Source organism: Piliocolobus tephrosceles, chromosome 7 (genome assembly GCF_002776525.5).
Source record: "Piliocolobus tephrosceles isolate RC106 chromosome 7, ASM277652v3, whole genome shotgun sequence".
Classification (NCBI taxonomy): domain Eukaryota; kingdom Metazoa; phylum Chordata; class Mammalia; order Primates; family Cercopithecidae; genus Piliocolobus; species Piliocolobus tephrosceles.
This window is the reverse complement of record NC_045440.1, coordinates 133,792,877-133,817,355: the sequence shown is the minus strand read 5'-3', so window position 1 is coordinate 133,817,355 and position 24,479 is coordinate 133,792,877. Positions and strand designations below refer to the sequence as shown.

General features: G+C 39.7%; 1 protein-coding gene across 3 annotated transcripts in view; it reads left to right on the top strand.

Moving 5' to 3' along the window:
* ASAP1 (ArfGAP with SH3 domain, ankyrin repeat and PH domain 1) overlaps window positions 1-24,479 on the top strand; it is a 314,103-nt gene that overhangs the window by 141,728 nt on the left and 147,896 nt on the right. For all 3 annotated transcript variants that reach the window (XM_023223822.2, XM_023223807.2, XM_023223814.2), the window contains exon 3: window positions 773-918. In XM_023223822.2, coding sequence (XP_023079590.1) covers window positions 773-918 — 146 coding nt within the window. The remainder of the gene's footprint in view (window positions 1-772; window positions 919-24,479) is intronic.

Sequence of the window (24,479 nt, the reverse complement as noted above, 5' to 3'; positions counted from 1 at the left end):
CTCCCAAGTAGCTGAGACCATAGACGCATGCCACAACACCCAGCTAATTGTTAATTTTTTGTAGAGATGGGATCTCGCCATATTGTCCAGGCTGGTCTTGAACTCCTGGGCTCAAGCAACCTGCCTACCTTAGCCTCTGAAAGTTCTAGGATTACTGGCGGGAGCCACCATACCCAGTCAATCACAGTTTCTTAATTGCTTGAAAATGGGATGTAATTTGACCCCTCAACATATGAGGAATTAGTGGATTAACTGGACTATAAATGAGCTAAATGCTGTAAACGAAAAAAGGTAAGGCGAGGCGCAGTGGCTCACACCTGTAATCTCAGCACTTTTGGAGGCCGAGGTGGTCGGATCACAAAGTCAGGAGTTGGAGACTAGCCTCACCAACTTGGTGAAAAATACAGAAAATTAGCCGGGCATGGTGGTACACATCTTTAATCCCAGTTACTCAGAAGGCTGACGCAGGAGAATCACTTGAACCTGGGAGGTGGAGGTTGCAGTGAGCTGAGATCATGCCACTGCACTCCGGCCTGGGAGACAGAGTAAGACTCCGTCTCCAAAAAAAAAAAAGTAAAAGGGAAAATCTTCCTTAGTAGAGTGAGTTAGAATATTTAGTGTATTCCTAACCTAACCTTTGGGACGTGTGCAATAAATAATTGGTACAGTTTATGCTTCCATTTTGAGAATTTGTAGTGATCAGTATTCAAAATAACTTTTCATTGTGGCAAATAATAGCTCAGACTCCTTTCTTCTTCTTTTTTGTTTTTAGATCATGTACAAAATGAAGAAAACTATGCACAAGTTCTTGATAAGTTTGGGAGTAATTTTTTAAGTCGAGACAACCCCGACCTTGGCACTGCGTTTGTCAAGTTTTCTACTCTTACAAAGGAACTGTCCACACTGCTGAAAAATCTGGTAAGACATTACATATGTGAGTAAAAAGAAGTACAGCCTTTCCAAAATATTATGTCATATGGAGAACATTTGTATAATCCTTCCCCCTCAATCCTTGGTCCTAGGGGTGAGAAAGAAAAAACAAAAAGCTTTTTAGACCTAAGTGACTTCTACACTTCAACTAAAAAGCTTTTTAGTCACCTAGGATTTGCTTAAAGAAAATCCCATTGTGAAATTCCTGGAATTTGTACCTTTGGCCCAGCTGATAGAGTAGGTTTATTGAAGCTGAGAGAGAAACTGCTTAACCTGAGTTCTCTTCCACATCTCTACCATTGATTTTTTTTTTTAAAGATTACCTTTAGCAACTTTTGCTTTTTGATTGGCTAAAAGAATAATGATGATTTCTGTGTTGAACATACATTGGAAATACACATTGAAAGTATATCTCACTTGTGTGAAGGTGATCATGCATTTTGGTTTCTGATTTATGAATAATGAACCTCCCTCAACTCCCCACATCCTTTTAACGCCCGACCAAGAAAAGGGTTTTGAGATTTAGGGAGTCTCTGGTTTCCGAGGTAAATGACAGGAAGAATCCCGAAAGATCTGAGACACTAGAGGTGCTGGCCCCAGGAGGCAGACCCAGGGATGGGGGTGGTGGAGGAAACTGTTTGCCAGGCAGTCATGTATAGGCATACCCATGTTGTGCTGCAACCCCCTCCCCAGCCCTCACACCATATGCACACTTAGAAAGGTTCTGGGTAACACCACCTGGACTGATGTTGGTTTTGGGGGATGAAATTACTTCTCTAAGGGCCACCCAGTGAAATAATTTAATCCTCGTAAGTCCCCAGAGAAAGGAGTACAATGAGGCTGAAAGGTGCCAAAGGAAAACTATTTATATCATGCTTTTCCAAGTTAGCCCTGCCCTGGAGAAGAGGAGCTGTTCCCTCTTCTCTCCCACTCTCTTGGTATTGTACTTTTATCTCCTTTAAGGATCCAGAACTCAGGCCCAAGATGTCCTCAGCCTGTGTCAGTTATTCATGTAACAAATAGGCTTCTGTGGCCTCAGGTGATAATTTGTCATAAATCCATTAGATACAAAGGCTTAGTTTACAGATGAGGGTAACCTATTTGAAAAATGAAAACTACCTTTCTACACTCCATTAACCTATTTGGCCAATTGCAATTTTCTTTTTCTCTGTCACAATAAATGAACAGATGTGTGTGTGTGTCTGTCTTCCTGACAGTTTTTCTAATTGGTGTTGTATGCCATTGAATTAATATTACACAGCAAAGAAGCAAATCTGAAAGAAAATAAATGTTGAACATAGAAATATTTATTATTTTCAAAAACTTGGGAAAGAATAATTTTGAACTTAGGCTCTAATGTTTCTATGCTTTTGGATTTAACAAATCCATGATATTTTTGTAAATTTTAGATTATATAAACCTCATTTATTCAGAAGAGCATCCTCGGTTTTCCTTCCCTCTGAGCATTGCCTGCACTTTCACTGGAGGCCTTGCTTAAAGTGTGATGTGGTAGAAAGAGAGGAAGCAAAACAAGACGATTCACTTTGGTAATAGCTGGTAAAGGACTTGGCTTGGGCAGGAAGCTGTGTTTTCTCCTTGATGGGTGTTTTCACATTGATACCTTGCTTTAGTTTCCAAGAGACCAAATGTATTTGGCTTAAGTCAAGAGTCATCACCTCCAAGGTTCCTGGACCAATCCATCTCTACACTTTGCTACACTGCAGGTTCCTTTCAACTGTGTGTATATGTGCCATACACACAGCTCAGTGGCCATTCAGGCCAGCATTCATCATCTGCATTTGCTCACCTAATACATTTGCTCATCTCCATACAAAACCAGCTGAGATTTATCGAATGCTTTTGATGAACCTGGCAGTTTGGTGGGTGCGTTATGTAGATTATTTCATTGAAAACATTACAATAATTCTGTGGTTACTGTACCTTTAATCCAGATGAGGAAACTGAGGCAAATTGAGATTGTAACTTGTTCATTTACACTGTTAGTATGTGTTACAGTCTTGAAGCCAAACATTGTGTCTCTGAACCCATTGTCTTTGCTCTTCTACCATATCCTGCCCCGTCACCTCATGCTGTGGTTGTGCTGTTACCCTAAGCAGAAGTACTGATCAAACTACTCCCATATACATACCTCAAGCTACAGCCCTTTTTCCACACCCACTACCCTTTAAGGAGTAGAAGTCTAAGAAAAATCTAAAGGAAATTGCTAGAAAACCTAATTCATATAGTAAAGAAAAACAAATTTTGCCTTTGAAAGTGGTGGTGACATTCTTGGTGAGGGAGCCAGGTAGAAGAATCAGTTTCTACTGTAGTTTGATTACTAAGAAAACATTATTCTAATTGAATAAAAAGGCAGCGCCAAGGGTTTACACAACTTGATAACAGCCAGCAACTTTCTGCTTCTCTTTTTATGTTTTTCCAGGAAAGGGAAGAGCAAACTAGGCAGATTGATAGGGCCACACCTTAGAGTAGAGGGCTCAGGGGTCAGGGTTCTGGATCTTCGTGCAGCCCCTGCAGCCCCTAGCTGAGCAGCACTCAACACCCTCCTGGGGCTCAGGAGTACCCCCCATGGGAACCCATACTTCTCAGAAGATTCCCAAAAATCCTATTCTCTTAGGCTAGTGAAGGCCAGAAACATTAAGCAAACTGATACAGTTGAAATGCAGAAATTAAAAGTAAAAGAAGGTACTTTGGTACTTTTTAGACTTTGTAAATTGTATTCTCAGTTCAACCAGCAAGTTCCTAAAGTCTATTATGTTCGAAAGTCTATACTAAATACTAAAAAATGTCATTTTTTAATTAAGTATTGCTTATAAAGAGTATTTTTATAGTTTATACTAAATCATTACTTATTTTTATAGAGAAAAAGGAAAGGATAGATATGCGGGCCAGGTCTCATACTAGCTTTCAGCTTTGACTAACCCCAGAAGAGAAAAACATTTGTTATTTGTCAGATGTAAGAAATCACTATTGCAAGTGTATTGTGTTTAGCAGTTTCCAGGGCGGTGGTCTTAGAAAATATCAGTGCACTAAATGATGGTAACTATCTCAACCATCATTAAGATGCTTGGGGTTTTTTTCCTTTTTCGAAACTGTCTGTGATTATAGAAAGTATGATCAAGTGAGATGTTATGTGAAAACTCCCAAGGGCTACCTACAAAGATGTTGGCATTAACAGTGCATAGGCCTGAGGCTGTTTTAAATTAACCAAACGTCTGAGGACTGCGAAAAGGATTGCAGTTATTGCTGATTACTCTGTGAGCTCATACCACAGTTGATACACCAAGTCAGTTTTAAAGTAACTTGCTTTTCTTACTCCCCCCTCCTCCAAATCATAGAAAATTGTTCCTATAAAAAGTTCTTCTACCTTGTAACGTAGGATTCGAGAGACTATGAAGCATAGGTGATTGGAGGATCATGGGTTTTGGTCTCAATCACACCTGAAATCCTAGTTCGCGCCTCACTAGCTTTATAGCCTTTGGCAATTCACTTAACTTTTCTAGTGCTAGTTTCCTTGTCTCTAAAAATAAATAATAAGAGTAACTGTTTCTTGATAGTGGCAGGATTTCATGGAGATCAGAGAAGCAAGTCACTAAGCACAATACCTGACACAGAATTTGTTTCACAAATACAAACCTTAATTGTTATTTACATCTTCTCATTTTATTTTTAAGGTAACTCAATGTAAAGACAGCTATCAGTCATATCCCATTTTAGAGATAGATGCACCAAATCTTCAAAAAATATATACCTGCAAATGATGCAATTAGGGATTGAGCTCAAGCCGTGTGGCTACAGATCATGCCTTGTTTCAGTGTTGCTGCCCGATGAATTACATTGCCTTGATGGATTATGTGGATGATGAAGGCCCACCTGACAAGGTGACCAGGGCCTAACCTGGTGATCATTAAACTAATGTGTGTGTTTAGCCTGCAGGGTACTTTCTTGGCTCTTTTCGTCCTTTGATTTCTCTCATTTGTGAGTTATAGCATATTGGAAAGAGTGAGAGTGTTAGATGGTAGTTCTCAAACTTCTTGGTTTTAGGACCTCAATCTTCAAAATGACTAAGGACACCATGTGGTTTCTATTTATGTGGACTACTTCTATCCATATTTACTGTCTTAGAAATTAAAACTGAGACATTTTTCATGTGTATTATGTATTTTAAAATAATAAACCCACTTTAAAAATCTATTTTAATGAAAAAATAACTTTTCTCAAACCAAAAAACATTAGAAGGGTGGCATTGTTTAACATTTTTGTAAATCCCTTTAAAGCCAACTTAATAGATGGTAGCTATATTTTCATGTCTACTTCTGTATTCATTTTGTTGCAATTTATTGTTTTGGTTGAGGTAGATGGAAAATAAGGCCTCATGCAGGTCTGTATTGGGAAAAGAGAAGAGTATTTTAAGAGCCGTTTCAGGTAATCTTTGATACTACGTAAAAACTTGACAAGTGGTTCTTCCTTAAATGTTATTAACGGTGTGAATCTGAAACCATGTAAATGAACATTATTTGGAAGCTGTCAGCTCATGGTGGCAAATTCAAGTTTTCCAAAATTTTAACTTCCTCTGAAAGCACTGTTTTTATCATTAGCAATAAATGCTATCAGTTGTTTACCTCGAGGTGATAAGCTCACTTCATTCATTTTCAAGAAAATGTTTGTCAAATACCAGAGTCTGAATAACCATAGTTTGCTAGTCTTTCTTTCAAAACAAAAAAAGGTGTTCCACTAAAAAACAAAACCAGTTAGTTCAACTTGCAACTCAAAAAATTACATTAAGTGCTTTTCCTCAAAACAACGATCATATTTCGGTATGCCTAAAAAGGGCTTTATTCATACTTCCTATTTCATCAAACAGAACATTAAAAAGATGCATTTGAGGGTCAAGATGTGATGAAAATCGTTTTACTTTTTCATTATGGGCATTCTTGGATGAAAATAGCCTTTTTTTACTGTAAGAGCAAGACCATGAAGAATACAGTAACTTCAGTTCGTGGCAGTGCCTTGGTTAATGCCTAAGGCAGCAGCTGTTTTACTCATTGTTGCTTTTGCACTGTCAGTGCAAATGCCAACACAGTGAAAGATTCAGATAACCTCTTAGTATTATTATGAAAATAGTTTAGACCTTGGGAACCTCTAGGGGCCTAGGCACTATACTTTGAGAACCACTGGTGTCAGAATTTGAAGGCTTTGCTATGATTCCAGCCCTACCGTTAAGTAGGTTAATGTAGCCTAACTTACGGAAATAAATTTCCTCACTAGTAGAATAGGGAAAGTACTTTTCTGCATACCTTATTGGTTGTGTAGGGATCAACTCATACCATTCATGTGAAAAATATTGTAACCTACAAAGTCCTTTGTACACACTGGATTATTATAATATTCATAGACTACGTTAATATTAGTATTACTATGGTATTAATAGCCACTCTAGGGTACTTTGTATTATAAAAAGAACACATGCCTACTGGGGAATTGCAATTTCTCTTTCATGTTCCCACTAATCAAAGATAACTATAATTGACATTTGGAGTTTCTTTCTAGCCCTTTTGTCTACCTCCTTTAGGGGGATGACAAATAGATGAAATGACATGTTCTAAGCAATTTTGAATTTGCTAGATTTCATATAGTGCTGACGCTAGAGCAGACACACTTTCCCAAGTTGGGTCAAGTCATAGATTCAGAAGTTCAAAAGAATGTGACTTATCCAAGAGCCCCATGTAATGAATTCCTCATAATTGGCAGATCAGCCTTCATCCCCATTACAGCCTCATCCCCTTCTTGTTGTGAGAGCCAACGCAGTGACATCTGCGGAATGGCAATCCAGCTACTGGGGCAGGAAGATGATCGAGGATGACCCAAGTACATGCAAGATCTTTTGTCTTTTACATCTTATGTTCTTTATACCCCTGTAAGCTTTTATTGCCTTAAAGTGAAAAAATATTCCCTAAAAGAGTGACTTTAAATAAGATAACCTTCCCATAATGTGTATTTTTATGACTAAAGTCACAGACATCCAAAATTACAAAGATGGAGAGCAGATCAGTAGTTACCAGTGGTTAGGAAAGGGAGCAGCAGTGTAACCTGAGGGAGTTCCTTTGTATTGATGGAACAGTTTGATAACTTGATGGTGGTGATGGTTGTAGTTATCTTTACATGTGACAAAATGCTGTAGATACACAAAGACATACCAAAACAATGAATGCATGCAAAAAACGGAGGGGATTCTAGTAAGGTCTGTGGCCTAGTTGTCTTGCACCAGTGTCTATTTTTTCTTTTTGATAATGTGCTGTTTAACATATATAAGATGTTACTATTGGGGGAAGCTGGTTGATGGGTCCAAGGGACGTCTCTACTAGTTTTATAGTTTTTTGGTGAGTCTGTAATTTTTTCAAAATAAGTTTAATAAAAGTATAAACTATCAAATTATTATCAAGGAGGGAAAATAGGGGAAAGTGTTTAGTATACATTGTTATGTAAACATTTCAGCATGAAACGTGCAGAACACAAATCAAACTCATTTCTCTGATATTCTTTGAGCCAACTGATCTGCAGTCCTCAGTCCCACTTCCTTCGCACTTGAATAGGTTTTCTAATTTCTTCCTCTAATTAAAGTCCTATATGTGGTCACTATTCCACAAAAGTAGGAATGATTAGCTATTTCCTCCCAGAAGTGAGTCTAGTTGTCATGACTGAATATATCTAGGGAATGCTGCCTCTTAGTGGTGAGAAGCCAGAGAAATGTGGACAAGATCTATTCTATTACTGTTGTTTTTACTATATTTGTGGCATAGTTATAAGTGCATGGGTTTTGATTTTTAATGAGGCCTATATAAAAATAATTACTCAGCATCTTACTTGTGTGGCCTTGTTGAGTTCTTTGAGTCTTGGTTCCTTCATTTTTGTAAAAAGCGTTTAATAATCCCTCCTTGTGTTCATTTATGATTCATTCTGTTATTTATTAGGATTCTACATAAGCCCTGTGGGTAGGCAGTAGGGATACAGCAGTGAAAAGAACACAGACAAGAGCCATATCCTCTTGGAGTTTCCATTCTGGTGGCATTTTTGGAAATAATTTATGTAAAATACCTATCAAAGCATTCAGTTCATAGTATGTACTGGATAGTGACATTAAAAGAAAATTTTTTTTATATTTATTTAGTTGACTTGCAATGTCTCTGAACTTATCCTTCCTTTCATTAAAGATGCCTTCCTAATCAAAGCCAACTCCAGACATAACAAACGATTTGTTGTTCCTGGAATACATACCATTTCACGCTTCCATGCCTTTATACATTCCATTCCTTCCACTTTGAGTGCCCCTTTAGTAGTTAATGTATTAATGATAAAGGCTTTCTTTGCAATGCAGCTTTCTCGTTTAAAAAAAGAAAAAGGAAGCAGGATGTTCTCGAGTTTTAGATGTTTCTAAGTGGTTTTGTTGTACGTTTGATTAAGTGTATAGTACTGAAAAATTATGTTCAACCGTTTTTTTTCTTTTTTTTTTAACCATGAAAAGGAAAGCAATAAAATCATTGCTTGCTAAGCAATGCTGGGTCTACTCTACTTCCAGCATCAGGCATCATTCCTGTGATCCTAGCAAAGAAGTTAAGGAGACAGCAGAGAATGGCATCCGTTTAATACTGAAACCACAAAATGGGTTGGGAAAGGAATAACTGGTGGATTGAAATAGATTCTCAATGGACAGAGGAAAACCATTTAAATACCATACCCTTTGAAAGTCCCAAGGCAGCAGTGGTTTTAGAAAATGTATATAAATTATTTTTTAAATAGTGGGAGTTACCCGGAAGTATTCTAGTTCAGGCAGAACTCCCCATGCATCTGATTTCTTCTCTCCTGAAGCCTTTGGACAGTTCTATAGCTTGCATAAGAGCTTGAGTCTCATTAAACAGTTGGAGGGCAGTTATTGCTTCAGAGCTGTTGAAGCAAAGCAAAGATTTCTCCATCTGCATAGCATTTCCTGTTTGCAATCTCTGTGGGGTATTGTGGTTTGTGTTAAAGATTTTTTTTTTAATTTTTCTTCTCTTCTTTCTTCACAAATAAGAATATCTGATAATGTACAGGTTGAATCTAGATTTGTAGCCAGCAGATTATTTCTCAAGTTCTTCTTTGAAATGTTAAAAAGTATGGAGAGCATGATTGTGGCTAATGGTAAAATTGGTAGCTTCTGGGTGCCCTGAACTATATAGTGCATTTTTTTAAACCTTATCTTTTAAAAAGTTTTCAGCATTTGATCTACCAGGTTATCCCCTTATGTCCTGACATGCCTCACTGCGTCACTACCAATTAATACTGTGGGACATTTTGTGAAATGTGATTTATCCATGTGGGTTAATGGGTGGGTAAGAGGGAAAGGTTTTTTTTTAACTCCTTCTATTAAAAAAACCATACGCATTTATTATGAAAATTTCAGACATATGGAAAATTTTAAAAATTGTAATTCCAGCTTCTGTTAAGAGTATAGTATTTGAAACAGTTTTATGGATTTGTACACAGAGATACTGCTAATCTGCATAGATAGCTGCAGGTATAGATATGTATCTCATTTAGATCCAAAATCCTTGGGGTTAGATTGGTTTCAGAATTCAGAGTTTTACAGATTTCAGAAGGATGACAGGGTGTACATGCCTTATATTATGCAGGACACCCCCTAGTGACTTCTTGGGAAGATGTTTATAATTAAACATAGTTTTGTGTCTGCAGTAAAACTTGAATATTCACATGAAGTGGGATATATAAAGACTGTTAGTTGCCCCACTTCAAGTCTAGTCGGAGGTTACCAACCAAATGGAGTCAGAACAGGTTTTGCTGTTAAATGAGTTTAAGCTAACAAAAAAAAAAAAAAATGCCAAAGCCATGTATTTCTCATATATATATATGCAAAATTTTTGACTGGCTTCATACTATTTCATTGTATATCTGGACCATAACTGATTATTTGAGTTTTCTATTTGTCAATACAGGTATACTTTGTCTTAAATACATCCAATAAACAGGTATCCTAGTGTATATGTACCTCAGGCTGAATTTGAATATGGTTTTTTTTTTTGGCTTTTTTTTTTTTTCTTTTAAGGTTTTACATTCAATGTTTCAAGTAGGATTTCAAATAATACATTTTAAATAGGATTGCATTTTCAGCTTGTGGCTTTTGTATGTTCATAGCACTTGTCTAAAGGGTGTATGCATGTGATATGTGTACGTGGTTGTCTAGTATTATTTCACTTGAGACAGACTCACAAAACAGCATTTGGTGTAGAGTTTGGTTCTATGTGAGAGGAAGGAAGAAGAAAAGAGTGGGGAAGGGAGAAGAAAAACCATCGCTTATTGGAGCGAAGTTTCATTGACCATAAGAAAGGATTGAACTTTAAAAATGATTGGTACTGGAATGCTTTATGGTGTCTCTAACATTTGCTAATCAGTATCTCTTTGATAAAAGAGCTGGTCTCACCCTCACAACCTTAAGGCAGGTGAAGTTTTCATTATTTTTATTTTTATGGTTAACTTTTGCTATAGGAATAATTCTGATAACAAGAGCTTGTCTTTATACTGTGGTGTCTGTATGCCAGGCACTGGCACTTTGAGTACTCTACATGTTTTATTGGTTAAGATAGGCTAGGATATACTGCAGTAATAAATGAACCCCCAAATCTCCATGGCTTAACATGGTTTATTTTCTTCTCATGTGGCATGTCTGCTGAAGGGGTCTGTTCTGCTTAGCAACAGCAACTCAGAGACTTAGACGCATGGAAGCTCCCCTTCTCCACAGGGGAAGAGAGAGACTAGAGAAGTGTAAACATCCTTTTCACAGGTTTCCTAGATGTTGTATAGTTCATTGGTTTGAACTGTTTTCTTGGCCCCACCTACCTAGCTGCAGGAGACCCGGAAATGGGAGGGAGCAAATAGAGTATTTAGTGAGCATTATCCTCTCTGCCTCATCTGTACATAGCCTCATTTACTCCTCACAGCAGCCCTACCAGGTAGTAACCATAGTTACCCTTATTTAAGAGCTCAGAAAACTGAGTCACAGAGCGTTAAGTAGATCTCAGATTCAGCATTCGAACCCAGGTGGTCTGCTCTAGGGCATCGTTCCCCAACCTTTTTGGCACCAGGAACCGGTTTTGTGGATGACAGTTTTTCCACAGACAAGGGGTAGCCGGGAGGATGGTTTCGGGATGATGTGAGCACATTACATTTATCACTAGATTCTCATAAGTAGCATGCAACCTAGATCCCTCGCATATACAGTTCACAGTAGGGTTCCCTCTCCTGTGAGAATCTAATGCTGCCCTTGATCTAACAGGAGGCGGAGCTTAGCTTCGCTCACTAGCCCACCACTCACTCCTGCTGTGTGGCCCTGTTCCTAACAGGCCACAGACCTGTACCGGTCCGTGACCTGGGGATTGGGCTCTAGAGTATGCTGTACCTCCTCTCAAAAGATATGGACATCCTGTTTTGGACATAATGTAAAATTTACTCTTAAATTAAGTTAAAAGTTATATTGATTTAAAAAACAGCAATTAAAACATTGACAATGATGTTACAAAGATAAGGCAAACACTGATTGGAGAGAATTAACAGCCTTCTGTCTGCATGATCTTTGTCCCAGAAGCCTCCAGAGCTCTTTCTTTAGGCCCGGATGTGGAAGTACATTGCATACAGCAAATGCAGGTCTTTTTCTCTTTTCTTTTCTTAACAGAGAATTCTGTCAAACTCTGCCCCACATTCACTTCTTCCACTTCTTTTCACTCCACATTCCCTTCCACTCTTCCTTGATTTCCCATTTTCCATCCCAGGCCTAACCTTTTATCTGGATCTCCCACTCTTCCTAGCAGATTCAGATTAAATGTTCTGTCTTGAGCTGGCTTTGGATTCCTCTGCACAATGTTGCTTCTGAGTCTCTCCTCACCTCCACATACCATGGCCCTCAGACAGGGCCAGCACTCCACATCCAGACTGTAGGGAGGTACTACAGCCCAGCCTGGCGCTTTTTCAGGCCTGATGCCAGCCAGCACCGGGAAACACGGGTTAGTGAGGGGAGACTGACTGGACTTCAGGCTTCCCTTGTACAAGCCAGGTGGGTGCTTTGAGCCCTGTACACCCTGCGCAGCCGTACACAGTGGCCATACTGTGTCCAGTGTATCTGGTGTCTTCTTGCCTGGGAGCAAGAGTATAAACAGACTTGTCCAATGCAGTGCTTTCTAATTTATTTGAGCACAGACTTTTTTGTTGTATAAAGACTTTGTTGTTGTATTGACTTTTCATAGAACCACTTCAGAAAATGCTGATGTAGATGTTTTGCTGGACCAGGTGATCCATTTCATTTGTTGTGTGTGTGTGTGTGTGTGTGTGTGCGCACGCGTGCGCACGTGTTTGTGTTTGTTTTTTTCTCCCCCCAAGACAGAGTCTGGCTCTGTCGCCCAGGCTGGAGTGCGATGGTGCGCTCTCAGCTCACTGCAAGCTCCGCCTCCCGGGTTCACACCATTCTCCTGCCTCAGCCTCCCAAGTAGCTGGGACTACAGGTGCCCGCCACCACGCCCGGCTAATTTTTTGTATTTTTAGTAGAGACAGGATTTCACCGTGTTAGCCAGGGTGGTCTCGATCTCCTGACCTTGTGATCCGCCTGCCTCAGCCTCCCAAAGTGCTGGGATAACAGGCGTGAGCCACCGCACCCAGCCGTGTATGTGGTTTTTTTTTTAATTCAAATTCATTTCTGCACTCCAAGAATTTATTTCTAATTTATATTTCAGTATGTAATTTCTCATTGTTTTTAAGCTGGTTGCTGCTTTGCCTTTTCTTTTCATTTTAGATTATACCGTTTGGTAACCTTAGGGTTAAACATGAAGAAATGGCCCACTGATGCAGTCTTGAATTCGTATCTGACTACATCTTTCAGTAAAAACGAGTGGATCTTTTCATTGACATATTGCCCCAGATATGTGAAGCAACTGAAAATTCAGAAGATTGGCAGAAATAGCTTGACTTTGAAATCGGATGTAATTGAGTTCATATCTCTGCTCCACCACTTCCCAAGCTAGGTCACCTGAGGCAGATTCATTTATTCACTAATTCGTCTAGAAAGCAAGAGTATCTAGGAAGGCTGTGCAGAGGAGGCACCCTTTATCTGAGCCATAAATTATTAAGAGATACTCATGAAATGCTATTCTCTTAAGCTAGCAGAGTCTGTTTTCATAAATAGAAACATTAAATAATATTAAGCAATGGTTGATACACTTGATAAAGAGTGAGGTGAAAATCTATACTTTAGTACTAAGAAAGAAACTTTCTATAAAGTGTGTCCTCATCTCTGTCAGCAGTTACCAAGTGCCGACTCTGTTCCAGAATCTGTGCTAAGACTGTCGTTTTCTATGTGAGAGATTGCTTATACATAATATTTTAATAATTTACCCTAAAGCATTACTTAATTTTACAAGGAAAGATGGACAAAGGTATAGGACCAGATTTATAAAACATTGTGCTTTTGGTTTCCCACAAGTGGGGTTTCCTGGCAGCAGTTGGCATCACAAATGTAATATCTAAGAATATTCCTTTTCTGCAAGGGAAGCTTTGAAATATATGAAACAACTGCCTATCACAGTTACCATTTAGGTGGATTCTTTGACTTCTGAAAAGTTTAATGAGGATTAAGTGAAATAAGTCTTAAAACATGAAGATGTAGACCAAGCAGACAGGGCAGGGCTTTCCAAGCAAAGGGAGCCGAGATGGCTCTGACCAGTTAAATGTCAGTTAAATGGAGATAATAATGTCTACTATGAGATATTACTATGTCACCCCAGTACGTGGTAAGCCCTGTGTGCTTGCATATGTTTGTTGAATTTTTTAAATTGTGTTAAGGTGCGTCCTGAGTAAAAGATACTGCAAAACATTTATCATAATCTGTGATAAAGATGTTGAGTGAAAGCAAGGAAAATGTGATTCGATGTTACAGTGTGATTTTATTCTAGGGAAAAAGAACAAATTATAAATGCCAAGCGTGGAAATGAAATTAAAGGTCTGAAAGTTGATCATTAACTAACTGATTATCATTTTAAGTACGATAAAGAAATCCTTAGGATGGGGATATCTTTCTCAAATCAAGGCCTAGCTATATAGCATACCGCCTCCTTTTACTTTCTCCTTTGTCTTGGTCTTAAAAGTCCTAGCTACTTCCCCTTTCCATATAATTATTGCCAAATAAAATCAGATGCTGCAGATAATGCACAGGGAAATGGTACTTTCATTTTCACTTGATGTGGGAGATGATGTTAAATATAACCCACCATTTAGTAAATTGAATTAGATAAAATATAATTGCATTATTTTAAGTTAAGGAATTCTCATATTCCCTGGTACTCTTAGACCTACCCATTTTTCTTTCTAGCATTTCCAGTAAAATGTACTTTATGCCTAAATTCAGTCTTGTCAGTCCCGAATGCCTTTAGCACATGGTGTAATTTAGTTTACATTTTTCCTTGGGCCTTTCCCAGATCTTCCAGAGCAGTATGTCTGTTCTTCATTGTAATTATGCCTTAGACCATAGGCAAGTGATTTCTGCTCTCTGGCTGTAAGTCTTTCCTTCTCTAAAGGAACTTTGGTTTTTCTTGCACTTGGACAACCTTTAGTCTAAGGCAGTGGTTCTCACACTTGATCTTGCATCCATTTCACCTTGAGAGCTTGTTAAAACTTAGGTTGCTGGGCCCCACTCTTGGAGTTTCTGATTAATTAGGTCTGGGATTTCATAACCAACCATTTTCCTGATGATGTTGACACTACTGATTTGAGGACCACACTTTTGAGAACCACTAGAAAGGATTGTCATTCTAGACAGAGATCCAGAATTTCCTAGTATTACAGAGAAGCTGCAACTGTTTTTCCCTCCAGATTCACTTTTATAATATTAATTGTTTTTACTTTTATACATGTCATCTGATTTACATCTTTTATCAATAAATAAAGAACAAGTTGAATGAGAAATAGGCTACTGGTTAATTATATCACCCTCTTGTGATTTGTGTCATGTTTCTTTTTAATAACTTTCTACGTACAAAAATAATACCACTTCATTGTTGAAAACTCAGAAAATATATGGAGAAAAAGACTAAAATAAAAATCGACAGTAATCTTACCTGTTATGGAGTGTGTGTGTGTGTGTGTGTGTGTGTGTACCCTCTGTCTTTCTAAACTTTTTGCTATTTTAACATCTTTTTTCTCGTATTTTTAAAGTCATATAATTTTTTTAAACATTGGGTTCATACTGCAGTGCCATTTTATACTGTGGTTTTCCACTGATACATTTTGAAAATGTTTTCCTGTTTTGTAAAATACTGCAGCCTAAAAACCTTTGCTTAGTTGGAAGCATACAACCTCCTAGATCAAGGCTTGTTTGGGCAGGGTTTGGAGCCAGGATCCTCTCCCCCATTACCCCTGGCAGTCTCCAAAGAGGAGTCTACAGAACCCAGAGGCACTTCCCACCAAGAGGCACATTCTAAAAATTGTATAGAATGCCCATCTTATGTTTGCACTGTAATTTATTTACCCAACTTCCTATTTTGAATATTTCTATTGTTTCCACTTACCGCTGTCCAAAATGTAATAGTTTGAAATCTCTACACATCTCATGAGTATATATTATTTAGTTACTGATTGTCATTACTCCATTAATTCAGTTTGTAATGCTTTTGTTTCTCCTCCTTCCCTGTCATTTAAGAATCAAGAAGTGGGGGGAAACTGCCAGTAGCCCAAGGCCCTGGTAGGTCATAGTTGGTGCCTTGCTCTGATCAAATTAAGATGCTCACTTCATTGAAATATTTCAGACTTTTTCGAAAGGTTATGTTTATACTGTGCCTGAAGTTTTATGGTGAACATTGTGGACTATACAAAAAAATTGAGAATTGTTATAAGAATTTTGAATGGACTTTTCTAACTCTCTGACTTTACCACGAACTGTTTGTTTTTGTTACTTTGTTGGGCGGGGGACCAGGGCTGCCTTGTCTCTGAGGCAGTTTGAGCATCTCCCTATAGTTCTCACCCATTCGAGGTGGAATTTTTTCTCCTTTATTCAGTTGTGTCTCAGTAGCTCATTTTATTAAGCTGTAAGAGTGTTGTAACTAGAAGGTACCTTAGAGATCTTTTTAGGGACCCCACGCTTTATTGATGCCAGAAACAAAAAGTGACCTGCCTAACCATTCACAGCTGGTTGGAGACAGGTTCAAGTCTAGAACAGGTCTCCTGACCTTCATTCTTTCTTCTCTTCTTGTCAGGCAGAGCCTAACAGCTGCAGAGTGGGAGGGGTACCCTTGGTTTGTCACTCCCAGCTATATCCTGGGAGCAGTTCTAACTCTTCTATCCCTCTCCTGAATCTTGCCCCTTCCCCCATTCTGCATCCCCCATTCTGGTGCTGAGCACTCCAGGAAGACCAAAACTGGTTCAGGTTCTATAACTCTTGGTGCTTCAGAGCAGCTCTTCTGATTTGGAGAGGAATTCATTCATCCATTTACTTAATCAGTAAGCATTTTTATTTAGTGTATATAGCAAGTCAACACTTTGCTACTCTAGGAGTTTGATGTAGCTCAGTGGTAGGCAAAGCAGTCATAGCCTGTGCCTCCAAGAAGCTTTGCTCTAGACAGTAAAGGAACACACGGGTGATTTTAAAGTGCAATACTCTGTGAAAGAGAACCTGTTCTGCCAGTGGTCCAGAGTAACAAGAGATTAGTAAGAAGAGACTTATTTATTATTTAGAATGGTCAAGGCCTCACTGAGGAAGTGACATGAAGACAGAGGAAGAGTGTTCCAGACAGAGTAAAGCACACGCAAAGGGGGAGAGAGCTCTGTGGGTTGAGAAACCAAAAGGAGTTGAAGTGCAGTGAGAATGGGTAGAGGGACTCAAAACAGGTTGGCAGGGCCAGAACTAAATTGGGAGCTTGGGTGTGAGTGTAGTTCAGTGGGAAGCCAATGATGGGTTTTAAGCAGGAGAGTGATATAATCTGGTAATCACTTTAAAAGATCACTGTAACAGCAGAGCACAGAGGAAATGAGAATGGTCTCTGGAGTCAGTAAAAACCTTAATTAATAACCTGACCATCTGCTTTACTTACTGTTTGACCTTGGGCAGGTTACTTAACCTCTCTAAGCCTGTTTCCTCATTAATCTAGTGAGACTAAGACCCATTTTACAGAGGTGGTGTGAGCAATATCTTTAGATAACATATTTTAAATACAGTACCCTCTGTCATTTAAATAAAATTCACGCTGTTCTGCCTAGATTAGAACACAGTATACTGGGCTGCATTATCTTACAGTTTGTGGAGACTGCCTTGCAGATGAGGCAGGGAAGCAGAAACTGTGAGATGGAGAGAATGTGGTGCAATAGAAAGGATATTTTGAAGCTTCCCATCCCAGCCTTAAAAGTACCTGAAATGCTATCTCATTATCATTTTTTCACCACTACTGCTGAGCTTTTCAAGTGTAAAGAATCTTATGATTCAACATGACGAAACCCTGTCTCTACTAAAAATACAAAAATCAGCCGGGCGTGGTGGCAGGTGCCTGTAGTCCAGCTACTCAGGAGGCTGAGACAGGAGAATCACTTGAACCCAGGAGGCAGAGGTTGCAGTGAGCATGGCTGCACTCCAGGCTGGGTGGCAGAGTAAGACTCTGTCTCAAAAATAAATAAATCAATAAATAATCTTATGAAAATAAACCTGGTTACATTTAATCAAGGGGTATTATGTGGTTGTTGTGCCGAACCCCTAGCCTCAGTAGGGAAGGCACCAGGTTCAAGAGGCCAAAGAAAAGTCCCAGAGCCAGCAAATGAGACATGGGATGTATTAGGGGCTTACATACAGGGGAGAGAGTCCAGTGGCAGCAGGCTGGACAAGAAGACTTTAGCCACTAGTGAACAGCATGTAGCTTATATAGGATTTTCACTTAACACTCCCCTTAATAACTTCCACCTGGCAACCTTCATGGAGCCCAAAACTCAAGGCCGCAATCTTCTTTAGGACCTGTGTTCCACAGGACGGGCCGGGGGCTCGGACATTTCTCATAGGCAAGGAACGAATTTCTGTGATTGCTACTCCTGGGATTCCCTAGCTCAGAACACACATTCAGGTACATCTGCCACAGGGTCATTCTAAGGGTGTGCTTAAGTTACTGCTATCAGGGCACTTGCCCTACAGTAGTGTCAGGCATTTTGCCTGTGTTTGCATCCACTGTGTCTCAGGTAACTGTGTGTGTTTGGCCAAGTTATTTGGTAATACCTTATAGGGTTACCAGGAGCAGCTAATGAGACTTTGTGTGTGAAACGAGCCACCTCTGTGGCCTGGAATAAAGTGGAGCTTCATTGGTGTCAGTTCTTTTCTTTTCTTTTTTCTTTTAAGACAGGGTCTCATTCTGTTGCCCAGGCTGGAGTGCAAGCACAATCTCAGCTCACTGCAGCTTCAACCTCCTGGGCTCAGGCAGTCCTCCCACCTCAGCCTTCTGAGCAGCTGGGGTTATAGGCATGCACTACCAAGCCCAGCTAATGTTTATATTTTTTTATAGAGACGAAGGTTTCACCATGTTGCCTAGGTGGATCTCGAACTCCTGAACTCAAGCAATCCACCTGCCTCAGCCTCCCAAAGTGCTGGAATTACAGATGAGCCACTGTACCTGGCCCGTTGGTGTCAGTTCTGTCTCAATCCACTGATGCTGGCATGGGTTCAGGAAGGTGCTGGGACACCAGCAAGGTTAAGCGGTTTTCCCAGTTCACGCAGGCCGGGAGTGATGAGTGGCCACATGCCTCTGGGATTCTTTCCTCTGTATCACAGTACCTTGGAAAGCAGCCTAATGATGAGGCATCAGTTTTATTTTTATTTAGTTTTATTTTTTGACCTGCCACTTCAGGAGGCACCAGTTTTAAATAGCTTCAAGTATTATAACTCTCTAGGACCTGAAGGAGTTAATATACTAGACAGAATACCTAATTTATACCAGGGAATTGCAGACTTAACTGCTGGGAGCTGGCTCATTATTTTAATTGGATTTTCCAATGTATTGAGCAAGTCAGCAGATTTGCATTAGCCTTACTTTCAGAGAAACTGTTTCAAGTCTGGAGAGAGAGAGAACCAATGGGCAGTGGAGAGGGAATGTCAAGATTAATGCAAGATGACAAAGCAAGCAAATTATGTCCTCGTTAATTAATACAGTCTTGTGTGCATGTAGGTGTCCTGGAAGTGCCATTTGTAGAACTGTGCTCTGCTCTCCTGTCAGAGGCAAGAAAAAACAAGGCCCTGCTGACTCATTGTCTTTCTGCTGGTTGGCTGCTCCACCAGGACAGGGTGGCTTATTGGAGTGAGGCCTTAAGGGCACTCCACTTACAGGCCCGTAGAGGGGCTTAGAGCTGAGTTGGGCAGTATTCAGGCAAGCTAGAAATGGCAGTAGTGTGACCTACAACTGCTTTTTTTTTTTTTTTTTTTTTTTTTGAGATGGAGTTTCACTCTTGTCACCCAGGCTGGAGTACAGTGGGGTGATCTCAGCTCACTGCATCCTCCGCCTCCCAGGTTCAAGAGATTCTCCTGCTTCAGCCTCCTGAGTAGCTGGGATTACAGGCGCCCACCAACACACCTGGCTAATTTTTGTATTTTTAGTAGAGATAGGGTTTCACCACGTTGGCCAGGCTGGTCTCAAACTCCTAACCTCAGGTGATCCGCCTGCCTCAGCCTTCCAACGTGCTTGGGTTACAGGCATGTGCCACGGTGCCCGGCCTACAACTGCTTCTTGATTCCTTCTTTGGGATCTGATCAGTTAGTAAACAAAACAGATACAGGGCCTCCCCTTAAGAAACAAACCTTCTAGTGAGGAAAGGTGATAACTCAGTAAACAGTAAGTGAGATCATTTCTTTTAGTGGTAAAGCATAAAGACATTTAAAAAATCAAAGCAGAAGATACATGTTTATATATGCAGAGGAAAACCTATGAAGTCATCTCCAGTGACTGGGATAACAGGGGCTACTTGTATATTGCTGGCAGTGTTGAAGCAATTGTAGGGAATAAATGACTATTTTTGTCAAGTTTAACATTAATTACAGTTACTTGCTTCCATAAGTCCCTTTTGCATGATGGAAGGTAGACCTCAGCCTCCCTATGTTTGATTAACTCCAAATTTCTGGTTAGGCTTGATGTATGTACTAGCAGGGGGAATACCTCTTCTTTTAGGAAAGAAATCTAGAAGCAATTTGTTTGGAAAGCAAAACTATGTACCATACCTAAATATAATTCTGGAATTTTTTTTTTTTTTTAAAGAGATAGGGTCTCACTCTGTCACTCAGGCAGTGGCAGGATCGTAGCTCACTGTAATCTTGCAGTCCTTGCCTCAGCCGCATGAGTAGCTGACTACAGGCATGCACCATCATGCCCAGCTTATCTTTTTTTTATTATTATTATTTCTAAAGAGACGGGGTCTTGCTGTACTACCTAGGCTGTTCTCAAACTCCTGGCCCTTGGTCCCCCAAAGTGCTTGGATTACAGGCATGAGCCACCATTCCTGGTCCTGAAATGATTTTAAATGTGTTGTTTGCTTAATAAAATGAAAAAAATGCATTTTCAAAAACATATCCTTCAACTTCTTGTAGACTTGAATCATGTAAAGAACTTATGTTAATTCAGCGTTATCAATAAAGGAAAGGAAATGATTTGGAAGTTGAGTAAATGTGATAGAGTAATCAATAGAATTTTAGTAAAATCAATGGAAAATAATTATATAATGGATTTGAAAGGCTTTTTAAAAATTTATTAAAGATAATGAAGATGATACAGGAAGTTTACTGATATTGTTATTGTATTATATTGGCTGTATTGTAAGTGCCTTGGAGACGACTGCTACACATCAGTTTGCAAAACTTTTGCCCAGGTCATATAAAGGAGGGGCCCCCAACCCCTGGGCCGTGGCCTGTTAGCAACCTTGCCACATAGCAGACGGTGAGTGGTGGGTGAGCAAGCATTACCTCCTGAGCTCCACCTCCTGTCAGATCAGTGGTGACATTAGATTCTCAAAGTAGCCCGAACCCTGTTGTGAACTGTGAATGTGAGGGAGCTAGGTTGCACATTCTTTATGAGAATCTAACTCATGCCTCCTGATCTGAGGTGTAAGAGTTTCATCCTGAAACCAACTCCCCCACCCCCTGCCATCTGTAGAAAAACTGTCTTCCACGAAACCAGTCTCTGGTGCCAAAAAGGTTGGGGACTGCTAATATAAAGGATTCCTGAAAGAACTATAAAACTGAAAACACAGGAAATTTATAGAATCCCATGACTGCAAAGTCATATACTCCATCTCTGTGGCACAATAGTCACCTAAAATAACTGAGAGAATAGGTTTTCCCTTCTTTGAGATCTCCAAGAAAGGATTTTTTTTGGCCCCCCCCCCCATGAATATTTCCTAAAATTTCCTCCTCTTGAGATTGGTTTGCTTTCTCTTAAACCTTTCTTTGTGTCTTTATAATGACACAGGTAATTACTATTCACTTGTCACTTAAACTTTTCGGTGCTAGTTTTTTTTTTAATTAACCTACCTTTTCCTGGAAAGTAAGTAGGAAAGACTTTGTAAATTTTGATTTTTTTTTCCTGTAACCTTTTCATTGACTAGTCACTGGGAACATTCTGAATTCATAATACATGTTTTGCGTTCATGATTTCTTATCAACCCTCAAGAATGTGTGTAGATAACCATGGAGAAATTCTTAATTATTGGGGTTTTCTATCTTCCCCTCATGCCTAACCACAATGATGACATTAAAAAGTTACTATGTGTGGCAGAGCATGGTTACTTATGCCTGTAATCCCAGCACTCTGGGAGGCAGAGACGGGCAGATGACATGAGGCCAGGAGTTGGAAACCAGCCTTACCAACAAGAGAAGACCCCATAACTAATTTTTGAAAAAAAGGAAGTTACTGTGTGTGTTTTTGAAAAAAAAGAAGTTACTGTGTGTGGTCAGTACATGGTTTGAGGCACTTTTTATTTGGAACAACCCTCACATTCAGTTCTAACCACAGAGTTTCATAATTCTTTAATTGTTATTTTATAATACAGGCTTCAAAGTACTAATAACATTAATGTATTTTTTTTTAATTTTCTGCTTCATTTCACCAAGGATTTGAGGCATTGATGCAAACCATAATTTAGAACAAAGAGTTGAAAAGGGATTATTTATAATCACTGTCTTTTCATATTTTGTTTTAAATTTTTGAGTTTTTACATAAACAATATATTACATATTACAATTTTTTTTAAATGCAAAAATCTCCTCTGCCACCCTATTTCTTTGCCCAGCTTCTAACCCTGGAGGAAATTGGTATCAACAGATTTCTGCATATTATTACAGAAATAATTAAAGCATAGACTTCCCCCCCCCCCCCGCCCTTTTTTTTTTTGAGATGGCGTCTTGCTCTGTCGCCCAGGCTGGAGTGCAGTGGCGCAATCTCGGCTCCCACCTCCCAGGTTGTAACCTCCACCTCCAGGTTCAGGCAATTCTCCTGTCTCAGCCTCCCAAGTAGCTGAGATTATAGATGTGTGCCACCATGCCTGGCTAATTTTTGTGTTTTTAGTAGAGACAGGGTTTCACCATGTTGGCCAGGCTGGTCGCAAACTCCTGACCTCAAGTGATTCGCCCGCCTTGGCCTCCCAAAGTGCTGGGATTAGAGGCGTGAGCCACTGTGCCTGGCCTTCTTTCCTCCTTGTTATGCAAATTATTGCATACCGTAAGCAATGTTTTATACCTTGCTTTTATCACATAAATATTTATCTTGGAGGTATTTTCAAAGTGAAGCATAAAGAGCTTTCTCATTTTTTTGGCTGTTGTTTAGAAGCTCTGTAATTTATTTGGCCAGTGCCCTATTGATAGGCATGTAACTTTCCATCAGTATAGATAGTCCTGTAAAGAGGAACCTTGTCCACAGATGATTCTGTATTTCATTTCTTCTGCAAGTATTTTTTGAGCACCTGCTCTGTGCTAGGCAGTGTTCTAAGTTCTGGGAATATAGCAGTGAGCATATAGACCCCTCTCTCCCAAGCTGGCAACCAAACTGGGGAGACAGCAACAAATAGGGAAACAACCATATATACAAATGGGTAGGGATGGTAAGTGCTTTGAAGAAAAATAAGGTAAGGTTCTCCGTGAACAGAGGAAAGGTAGGCAATAGCTTGACTAGTGAAGGGCGGGTCAGGCCTCCCCCCACCTTACTTACCTGCCATCCATCCAAACTTCTAAGGCCCATAGGATAGGGGGATGCTAGGGAATTGTACTCCAAGAATGAAACTGAGGGACTCAGAGCACGTTATTTCAGCTATCATTATAAAACAGAGGGTGAGTCCTATTGATCTTCATTTTTTCAGTCTCAGACCCAGTTAGTGTTGCTCAACCTTTTTTTTTTCCTCATTATGATCCAAAGCCTTCCTCCTTTTCCCCAAGAGCCTTTTTAGACATGGTCTCCCATCGTTCCCCTCATGAAATTTTAATACAGGTAATAGACATAGTTGGCATCAGTTATATACTGTGGCCATTTGGAGGGCCACAGACAGTTATAACTGCTAAGATTTTTTATTTTTTATTTTTTGCCCCACTCCCCAAGAACCAGTGTCTTAGAGTCTCACAGAATGTAGACTCTCAGACTATAGCTCTCTGGCTTGCCAGCCAGGCTGTTGCTGTGTGATTGTTGGCAAAATCACAGACAGAATTGTCTTGGTAGAAATCCCTTTGTCTTTGAAATAAGAAAGAAGTGATTGTTTCTTAGATATGTGTCACCAGAGAAGCTGTCTGGTGGGAAAAGCCTTCCTGTTCCCCGCCCCTCTCTGCTCCCTCATTTTCTTATTCATATTTTCATCCCATAGCATTTAAAAAATAAACATGTATTCAACACTTCTAGGTATCAGGGAGTAAGCTAGCACACATGTTAACTCATTCCATCCTCACATATTAACTAATTCCATTCTCACAACAGCTGCTTGCAATAGGTTATAATATTCTGCTTTACAGATGTGGTTAAGAGAGTCATGCACAAAGCCCTTCCAAGTCAGCGTTGGTCCTTCTCACACCACTCTGTCCCTCTGCCACTAACACATAATAGCATAATGTAGTAGAGTTGGCTGTGTAGTGACTGCCTCTGTTCCTAGAATATGAACTCTCTACACGTAGGAACAATGTTTATTCATCTTTGCCTGTCAAGCTTTTAGTGTAGTATGTGGCACAGAGTAGATGTCTTATTAATGATGGATGGATGGATGTACAGACTAACAATTGAATACACTTATGTGTGAGTAAAATTATTTCTTGAGTGAGGGGACCCACAGACCTTTCCATCTATAATCTGGTCCTGCAGGTCTCTGCAGTCTTGGGTTCCACGCTACTAAAACTTGATTTTATCAAGATTACTTGGGGTCTCCTTGAAGACAAGTAGTTAAAAAGTCTTCTCAGTCTTTGTTTTGGTTACTCCTTTCACACCTGACTCTGCCTCCCTTGGTTCCCCCCACCATTCTTC